This window comes from Chondrus crispus, genomic scaffold, assembly GCF_000350225.1.
Source record: "Chondrus crispus Stackhouse genomic scaffold, scaffold_160, whole genome shotgun sequence".
Lineage (NCBI taxonomy): Eukaryota > Rhodophyta > Florideophyceae > Gigartinales > Gigartinaceae > Chondrus > Chondrus crispus.
The window spans coordinates 89,201-99,483 of NW_005179045.1; the positions used below are offsets into that span (position 1 = coordinate 89,201).

Sequence of the window (10,283 nt, forward strand, 5' to 3'; positions counted from 1 at the left end):
TCGAAACAAATAAGATCAACAGATTGCCCATGCCACTCAACCCAAGGGGAGCGTTCTGACGATGGCGTTGTGCTCGCAAAGCGACTAAGTTTGACTTTCAGAACGGCTGCGCTGTAGAACTGACCCGAAGCGCTTATTGAGGTGCTGGCGCGAGTGACTCAAATTAGCTTGACTAATTTGCCTGCGAATCAAGGCGCTGAATAGCGCTCAGATCAACCTTGCGCGGACGGCGTGGCAGAACTTTTATGCCAGCCTGACAAGTCGTGAGCTGAGACGTCTAGTAATAACAATCTATGGGGAGTTAACTATGAAGATCACCGTTCTGCGTAGGCTTGGCACTGTCTTTGCCATCGGCCTGGCCAGCGTCCTGGCCGCGTGCAGCTCAACAAATTCCGACAAGCCACTACTTGATCCTGCAAACGCGAAGGCGGTTTTCGGGGATAAGGCAGGCGCACTGGTTGTCACACCAAAGAACGAAGTTGACTTATCCCAGGACGGCTCAGCTGTCTATCTGGAAGCTGAACTCAGCGGAAACGGTTACCGTGTAAGCAATGACCGCGAAGAGGATGACCTGCAAGCCAGCTTTCACACCATACCCGGGACGGATGGCAAATACCTGATTCAGCTTCTACCGGACGCAAACGACAAAACCCTTTATGCCATTGGACAAAAATTCGACCGTCGTTTAGCAATCGACGGATTTTTGATTGACGATGCCACCTGGGCAGCAGCAACAGCAAACGGTCTAGCAGTTGAAAAGACTAGCGATGGGGTATCAGTCAAAGATGAACAGTCCTTGCTGGAACTGGCGCGACTTTATACCCAAATCAACGCCGTCAGGTTGCGCGCACCCGCTGGGTTCAATGGCGGCTTGATGATAGTTGCCCAAGACAAAGAGCAGCAGCGAACCCTCACGTCGATGGCCGCGTTCACCTCGTGCCTGGCTATGGCCGGACACGCACACGACCTTTCTGTCAAAAAGCTTCCGGCACCGCATAGTCAGGGCGTAGCCATGGGCAAGATCGATGTAGAAAAGGCTCGTCCAGATTGCCAAAAGGCCATTGAGCTCACGGGACATGCGTCGGTACGTTATGCCATGCTTAGGATTGATGTTCGGGAAAAGAACTATGCGGCGACAGAAAAGGCTTTGGATCGCCTGCTCCAGGACCAGTACCCCTTAGCGTATGTCATGAAAGCTGACATGCTTGCTAGAGGTGTTGGAATTGAGAAGAATCCCGCAAAAGCTTTAGCCGTCCTGAGACAGGGGGCAGCGACCGGTTCTCCGATCGCGCGCTACTACCTCGGTTTCTTTCATACGCTAGGCACCCTGGGCAAGCCCGACTATGAGTTTGCCCGCCAGCAGTTCGAATCGCTACTGAAGGATCATGATTACGCCCCCGCCCGGTCCGCGTTAGCGCAGATCTACGAGTATGGGCAAGGGGTCAAAAAAGATCCAACAAAAGCGCTCAGCCTCTACAGACAGGCCGCCAAGACCGATGACCCGGCAGCGCACCTTGGACTGGGTAGGATGCTCTATTTCGGAACAGGAACAGATCGGAACCTAAAGGCGGCCTATGCCGGACTAAAGAAAGCAGCGGACTTTGGATACGGACAAGCCCAGTACCTGGCTGGCTTTATGATCGCCCGAGGTCAAGGAGTGAGCAAAGACGAAAAAGTTGCCAGACAACTTCTCGAAGCTGGCGTCGAACAGGGTAACAATGATGCCCGCGCCGAGTTGGGACGACTGCTGTACAACGGCCTTGGTGGAGCCAAAGATCAGAAGCGCGGCATGGCATTGCTCAAAACCGCGAAGAAAAACGGCAGCAAAAGTGCCGTTGCCTATCTCACCGCAATTGAACGACCCGCCACGCAGTATTCAAAGGTGCCAGGCGAGTACCAACAGGACCTTGACCGCGTCTTGTCATCAAATGGCTCGATTGCAGTGACCGTCGAGAATCAGGCATTCCTCGGGGGCCTGGGCTCGGGCATGCTAAAGCAGTGTGGCGTTCCGCAAAATGGCGCGCTACGCGCTGAAATGCAGAAATTCGTCCTGACCATCGTCAACGGATCCATAATGGGGTCGAACTACTCAGACAGAAACCTCGGAAAGGTGTGGGGCAGTGCGGCCAGACAGCAGGCCAATCTTGCCAGTGGCATCCATGTTGGCCGCCAGATCCCGTGTAAAACCGCCGCTGCGGTCTCTGTCAGGCTCATCAAAGCACTTAAGGCATCCACCAGAGGCGCTGATGGTGGTTTATCTCCCTTCGTCCACTCCTGCAGTCCGAAATTCGATCAACGCCGTTGTCAATGCTTGGCCGATAACGGGCGGGCAGTCATGCCCGACATTCACCAGCAATTTTATCGCCGGGATCTAATCAAATCCATCATTAATCGCAATCCCCTCATTGGTCTTCAGATCGCCATGGCCTGCCAGATTAGCAACTACTGACTCAGATTTGAGTAGTCTGTCTAGATGGATTCGGGTTTCACTTCCCAGGCCGGATCAGAATGCAATGGCGACAACCGAACGGGACTAGGCGCGGCAAGGACTCAAAGAAAGGCCACCGCCCTTGTCTCTCATATGGCATTCGTGCGGTGTGTGAGATGACCGACATCAGGCATTCGCTGCCTCGCTCAGGCCAGTAGAAGCAAGCAACTTAGATGCAGGCAGGCGACTGATCCTACCGGCGCCGGTGGTCGCAACGCAGAAGAACGGGCACACATACTGTCGCCTCCACTATCGGCTAGGGTCCCAGGACGCTCGATCCGACATCGAGTGCGGCTACGGGAAATCCTCACCCGTCCAATATGGTCAGATAAACAGTATCCCCAACTGCGTTTGCGTACCAGCCCGAACGGCTGGCCATTACCCTGACAAGAGCCACCGGGTCCCGTCTATAGATAGAGCAACAGACAACCAATCAACCTACAAATCAATATCCGGGAATCAACATGGTGAAGATACCGTCGTCATACCTGCGCGCTGCCCTGCTGCTCGTGATCGCGACCACTTTGCTCAGCGGATGCGGTCAACAGATCAGCAGTTCATCGAGCAGCGCCCCAGGATTTTTTCTTGGCGTCTTTCATGGCTTCTTTGCATTGTTCGCTTTCATTGCCGGGTTGTTCTCTGACATACGAATGTACTCATCGCCCAATACCGGTTCTTGGTATGACTTCGGTTACCTGATTGGCCTTGCTCTTTTTGGTGGGATCAGCAGTAATGACTGACGCGCGAAGCGGAGTGAACAAAGGCATCAACGAACAAGCACCCAGAAAAGCAAAAGTTTTGGCCTGACAAGCGCATCAGTTGACCGTCTTTCCAGTACTAGATCTGTAAAGCGCTGGGCTTCAGGCTCACCTCCAATTAAATGTCTTGGATCTCACATCCTCTTATCAATTCTTGCGAGCAAATATGCTATGAACAAAAGAATCGTCCGATTGCTTCTTGCATTCTCTGTCACTCTGGTTATCAGCGGCTGTGAAAAAGCTGCTGTTGCGTTTCTTGATGCAAGTGCAGATGTAGTCGTTGAAGACGTTGACAGCGTTGACGCTGGGAAATGGAAATACTATTCGGTTACGGTTAACAGTGGAAACGGCACTGCAGCGATCAGGATTTCCGGCAGCCATCTCTCTGGGCCTGCGATTGATTTTGTGTTTATGGCGAAAGACGACTTTGACAAAAGCCTGGGTGCGCTAAAGAAGCAGACTGGCGAGGATTATCGCTACTACGTTAACTTAACCAGAGCGAATTTGACCGGAGATTTTGATACTACTTGGGTTAAAGTTGAGAACGGCACTTACATGCTTATAGTCGATAACAGCAAAAACTTTGAAACCAGCCTTATCGACTACTTCACCAAATTTCTGGATACGACTGCTAACTATTCTGTAAAAATCGTGGCGACTGACGTAGTCAAGTGAATCAGTCCGATGGACCAACCGGCACAGATCTACCCTATCAAAGCACTTGAAGCCACTTTGGTCGCAAACAATCTAAAGCATTTCTCAACAAGGTCTAGGGAGTGCGCCTACCATGCATTTGTTTCACAATGCTATCTCGCCTGAATGCGATGGCATACAACAAATGAACATCGATCAACCACCCGCTAGTCAGGATGCAATATGAGACTCTCTAAACAACTTAATCTGCTGCCCTGGATGTTTGTAGCGTTCACATCCGCCGCAAGAGCCGATGGCCCCGGCTATGAAGTTTGCAACGATACGAAGCGCCCACTCGCTGTGGCATACCTCGTGCAAAGTGGATTCGAGGTGTTCGGATCGACCTGGCGTTGGCAGGGCTACTGGGTAACCGAACCAGGGGTCTGCGAGCGTCACCTGGATACGCACGATGCGGTTAACGCCTTGGTATTGTTCAGAGAAGTAGACCAAAACAAAAATCAACTTGGAAAAGACGTCGCGTTCGGGCCGGAGTCGTTCAGTACTGGGAGAGGTGCCTGGGCTAGTTCGAAAGCGGAGCCGGGTGGCAAATATTGCGCGTATGGATCTGGCGAAGCGATATCGAAAGACATTGCCGAGCACGAATCATGCAGGAAAACTGGTAAAGCCCGAAATTACTCCGTCTACTGGACCGGCCTTGGACAAACCCATGAGCAGGTGAACGAATCAGGACCTCATCGGCTGCGAGTTAAATAAGGGACCTACCTGGGTATCTATCCGTTAATCGGACTATCACGGTAGTTCCGATGCACGCGGAACCCGGGCAAGATCGCATACCGTCGAGGTAAACGGCGTTATCACATTAATTCACCAGTTTCCCTTGGGAATGACATTTCTACGAATAATCTACTCCTACTCAACTGACGCCTGAGTAGACTGTCCCGAAAGACTGTGCATCTTTGGTTCAAAAGTCCGTAGAAGCGTATAAAGAATGCTCGATTGACCTTGATATAAACCCGAGATTCGCCATTCATAAGCGGAGTCTTCAATCTGACTTTGACAGGCCGACAGATACTGGTCACAAATCTTCAACGCAGCTTTCTGAATGTCCTCACTAGGCAGCACAGATCCATGTTCGTGCTTAGTATCAACCAGCGCATCCAGTACGCCGCTGGCGCCACAACAGAATCTGGATCCCTGCGCAAACAGGATCTCGTCGCTCAGCAGGGCCTGCGATAGGCGTGACCGAATGTCTTTGACTGGCGCTTCATAGGTCTCTGGAAATACTGATAGTCCACGCATCAGCCCTGCCAGTCCATTGCACCAGCTGAGGTTCATTGGCTTCCACTGTTCCCCCCGACTGTCCATCCAATTGCCATGTCGTGAATGATGCTGTCCAGGGACGTGACGGAGACGTTCGAGACACCGTTTCGCCGAGAGCCGTAGCGCCTCATCGCCGCCTAGCATCACACTGTCATTAAGAGCGTACACGATACCCGCCCAACCATGCGCTGCCCCCAGATGCAAGCAGCTTGCTGCGCTGATTGTTTGATCGAGCACGATCGTCTCAGAATCAAGCATCTTTGCAATTGCCTGCACAGCACCAGCCTTGGCGACCTGAGTATGGCTCAACCAATAATCTGACAGCTGGCCGACACGGTTTGCAGCGATGAGATATCCAGCTGCGCCGCTAATCAAATCGAACTCGGTCGCCTCGGTAACCGACTCGTTACCGCAGTCAAACACCTCTGTCACGTAAGGTCGCAGAAATTCCCAGCGTGACGCGTTGGCAGAGATCAATGAGGCAGCCGCTATCAAATTGCCCCCGATACCCTCAAGCCCAATAGGTCCCACACTTCCCGGGCGATTCTGATTCTGTTGCCCAAGATGATGCGCCACACTCTTTGCCTCTCTATGAAGAAACTGATCCACTTCAGGCAATGCTGCTTCCGTAAGCAGTTTTAGTGCGGATTCCAGCGCAACGTAGATACCAAAAGAGCCATTGAACGCCGCCATGTTTCCGAAAGCCGCAAAGTCACCCTGACCATTCGTTCCGTCACTGGTTGTCAGCCACCTGGACACACCATTGGCTGACGTGTGCGCGGACTGAATGATCAAACGGGCAAGCGCTCTGATTTGCATAATCATGTTGTCAGTCATAAGGGGGCTGTCTGCAGGTAAAGATGCGTGCAACCCTCTGTATCCGGCATGTGGATGGCCACATGCAATACCGATCAGCTCAGCCTGCTCATCAATATCTGCCGATTCGATACCGGCCAGCTTGGTCTTCGCATAATCAACGCCGCTGATCGCGAATAATCCGATCGGTCTTCCATGAGTGGATTGCACGGATGTGGCATCACCCCGATATCTGAAAATTGGTATATCACCCAGGTTTAGCTGTCTGAGTTCGTCATGCACGAGGGACTCTGTCACGCTCTTTCCATTGAAAGAGCGGATATCAAAGTCCCGAGCCTGATTCAGCATCAATTCGACTTCTACCTGTCTGGCCTGTTCAGACCGCAGCAGTCTTGGAAGCGAGAATTTTTCCTGCAATCGGTAGTACTCGGCAGTATCTCGGGGCACAAACCGGAACTGATCGTGCGATTTGATCCGCTCAATAAATGCTGCCAGTCGCTGGCGGTCAAAGCTGCGCGCAAAGCTTGAAAACGCCAAAATGATTTGATCGCAGTCTGCCCGCGGAAGCGGCTCATATGATAAGCCGGCTGCCACACGCAAGTCAGAATTTTTCAGGACCTGCACATCGTCATCACGCAGCACAAAACGCGCGCTCACGGTATTTCTTGCTCGGGTTGTGAAAGTATTGATAGCCGATGAAACGAAGTGCGCGCTGGATCTCGAGATGTCACTGCTGACGAACATCGTGGCGTTCACGTCATGGCCGCGCCAAAGCACCTCAGATTCCGTAGCCAGTGCAATCGGCGCGCTAAGCAGCGTCTCCAGATCGACCAATGCGACGTTATGACGGCCGAAGATGATATTGTCTCGATGCATATCGATTGCATTTAGCATCCACAATACATTTAGCAGGCGGCCCGAAGCTTCGGTCGGTACCTGCCCAGGTTCTGGCTTGTCTAAGAATTCGCTCCAACCATAGCGTCCGCGATCAAGCGAGTCGGAGCATCGAATTGCCTCGAGCCCTTCGTTACAGCAACAGAACTCGAACCACTCGCGCTCGAGAAACAGACTACGCGGTTTGTAAATCAGCCGTAGGCCAGATCCAAAACCCACTGAGACAACCGTGCGGCACCCATCGTGCGGATCTGAAAGTCCCGGCGTTATTGATTCAATAGCAGCATTTGCTGGAACGGAAAAATGCCGGGCCAGGACCGGCATATCATGGCCAAGTCGGTTAGCGAACTCAACAAACGCTTCAGTGACTGACTCGTCGATACGCCGCAGCCGTTCCGCGAGCACTGGGTACTCATCAAATAGCCGGCTCCACGCCGGAGAATCAGCAACTTCCCCAGCGTACTGCGTGACCCAGCGGGAAAACGGAATGCCCTGCTTTTTGAAATCGGCGTGCAGAACAAACGACGTGTGCAGGCTCAGTGTCTGCTTGTAGTGATCTTCAATTGGCCCCTTTTCCAGTCGAGCGAACTGACGCTTCAGATCACCACTGAGCTTGGAGAAACAGCGTTCGACATATCGGGTCGCAAACCCTGTCAGGCATTGCTCGTAGGGATTACCTTCCAAAACCACGACCGGCAAATCACAATGCGGAACACAAACAACCCACCCGATTGGCCCAGGGCGCGCTCAGCACGTAAAGCCACTGCAGCGCGTGTTAGAGGAAGGGCTGCACATATAGCAGGCACCGTCCGTTGCTCCCGTGCGCATCGACAAAATACCGCTTGCCGCATTAAGCCGTTGTATGGGATGACGGTAATCCTCATTCATTTCGAGCGAATTCTCAAGTTCCCTTTCAACGATCTCATCAACGCTCACATCCATTCGAATACTCCTTTAATTAAAGTCTCTCTGCTGCGCGGGGCGGATTCTGGTTAATCTGGGTAGCGCCAACGTAGTCGGTGAAGTTGACCCTAGCGGACAAGCCTGATGGTCAAAGAATACCAAAACCCGGCGCCTCCTTCGACCCTGATTTCCTACCAATTTTGGTGAATTCTCGGTCGCTAGCGGATTAGAGAAGAATTGATGTGTTTTGCTCGGCCCGATTCGTTCCATGATTTCAGGATCAGGCTGCAACACCGTGCCGGCATACCTCTGTGCTCATCGGGTTGGCATGATTTCCGCAGGCTTTGAGATTAGGGCCCACCTGCCCTTTAGGTCCTGAGCAGTTGATCGCAAAAACAGTGGTGGCCTCTCCTGAGATCTTCAAATTTTGGGGCAAAACTTGAGCTCAAAATTTGGGATTGTTAGCTCACAGTCCCAGGATTAGGAGCGATCGAATCTGTGGAAGAGATGCCGGCATGAATGAGTGCTTCGGTTAAAACCCCGGGTGTCGCCATAGAGCCGGTACTCGATCCCCTGAAAACCCAATCATCATCCCCTAAGCCCTGATGGATCCGGTACGCCTTTCACCGTATTAATCTAAGCACTCGAAATCGCACAACTTACCCTGACAAAACAGCCTGTTCTCAGTCAAGTACAGGAGTGGGCAAGTCTCCCCACGGGATTCCACAACTTACCCATCCTTCGGTTCAAACCATACTTACCCCAAACTGGGTAAGAGCTGAAAGGAAAAACGAGCCAACCGGCGGGTATCAGCACCCGTCATGAGAGGATAGTAATGCAGTTGACAAACTTAGATCAGCCACAGGAACAATCGGCCTGTCAAAAGACTGTTGAGCCTGTGCCCAAATGGATCCAAGGGCTTGCCCATGAAGCAGGTGTGACCTTCGGCGGTAGCGATCCCTGGGACGTCCGAGTGTCAGACCCACGGCTGTACCAACGCATCGCCCGGCAAGGCACACTTGGCTTTGGGGAAGGGTTTGTCGATGGTCAGTGGGAATGCGATGCACCCGATGAACTCATTTGCCGCCTGCTTAGGGCTGGCACCGACTCAAGAATGAGTGTTCTCTTCCGCGCCTACCTGACCGCCCGAAAAGTCAGAGACAGACTGCTGAATCGCCAAGCAAAATCTCGGGCTTTCCAAGTGGGGGAGCAACACTATGATGCGGGTAACGACATCTTTGCTGCGATGTTGGACGATACGATGACCTACTCCTGCGGCTACTGGCGCACAGCGTCAGACCTGCAGCAGGCTCAGCTCGACAAGTTCGACCTGATCTGCCGAAAACTTCAGCTCAGGCCTGGCGAGAAACTTCTCGACATTGGCTGTGGCTGGGGCGGTTTAGCCCACTACGCAGCAGTCAATTATGGCGTCAGCGTCGTTGGGATCACAGTCTCTGAGCGCCAACACCTTATTGCCCAACAACGTTGCGAAGGCTTAGATGTTGAGATCAAGCTCCAAGACTATCGAGAGCTAGTCGATACGTTCGACAAAGTCGTATCTGTCGGCATGTTTGAACACGTGGGACCAAAGAACTATGCGAACTACTTCGACATGGTCAGCAGACTCCTCACCTCGGACGGTTTGTTCTTGCTGCACTCAATTGGCATCGACAGGTACACCGACAGTGTCGATCCCTGGATTGAAAAATGGATCTTCCCTAATGGCCGACTTCCTTCAGCGATCGAACTGACTCAATCACTCGACCGCCGATTTCTGATCGAAGACTGGCACAACTTTGGCCAGGACTATGACAAAACACTGATGGCCTGGTGGCACAACTTTAATCGAGCCTGGCCAGATCTTGCACCGTCCTATAACGAGCGCTTTTATCGGATGTGGAAACTCTACTTGCTGGGCTGCGCTGGCTTTTTCCGCTCGCGACAAGGGCAACTTTGGCAACTTGTCCTAAGCAAGCCGACTCGATCAGCGCAGTATCTTTCTGTCCGTTAAGGCAGTTGATCTGTTTTGCTTTAAATCCAGTGGTTTTTAACTCTGAACCGAATATCCAGCACTTAACTATGCAGTTCTTTCCAACAAGGCGAAAGATGAATCAACAAAATTATCCGCTGCAAACCAGCATTTTTTCTAGCATAAAGATGATCCACAGCAGGGTGCTCACGACAGGATTTGCCTGCGCCATCCTAATTGGCTGTAGCGGGACGCCGCATGACCCCGACGCCGCCAATCAGCTTCGTGCCGCCCAGGCCAACCAGCTTGACGCTATCCGCAGCAAGTGCGCAGATCTCAAGCGTCAATGGAAAGCCAACCATCAAGAAATTCGACGGTATGCCGCTGCCTATCAGGGCGTCGATCAGCCGCAACATTTGATGCGCCGGATCGATGCCTACAATGAGAACGAGCGAAAAGCCCGTAAGCCTCAGAAGCGACA

At 52.4% G+C, this 10,283-nt stretch overlaps 2 protein-coding genes across 2 annotated transcripts; both read left to right on the forward strand.

Annotated features, from left to right (window-relative positions):
- The first annotated feature begins 1,789 nt into the window (after nt 1-1,789).
- CHC_T00002906001 (hypothetical protein) lies at nt 1,790-2,449 on the forward strand. Its single transcript, XM_005714233.1, has one exon. The coding sequence runs from the start codon at nt 1,790-1,792 to the stop codon at nt 2,447-2,449; it is 660 nt and encodes a 219-aa protein (XP_005714290.1).
- Nucleotides 2,450-8,668: 6,219 nt separating this feature from the next.
- Nucleotides 8,669-9,844, forward strand: CHC_T00009019001 (Cyclopropane-fatty-acyl-phospholipid synthase family). The gene has a single exon (XM_005714234.1). The coding sequence runs from the start codon at nt 8,669-8,671 to the stop codon at nt 9,842-9,844; it is 1,176 nt and encodes a 391-aa protein (XP_005714291.1).
- Nucleotides 9,845-10,283: the final 439 nt, after the last annotated feature.

Excerpts from the sequence above, each read along its gene's own strand:
- CHC_T00002906001 (XM_005714233.1), top strand. The coding sequence starts at position 1,790 with ATGGCATTGCTCAAAACCGCGAAGAAAAACGGCAGCAAAAGTGCCGTT.
- CHC_T00009019001 (XM_005714234.1), top strand. The coding sequence starts at position 8,669 with ATGCAGTTGACAAACTTAGATCAGCCACAGGAACAATCGGCCTGTCAA.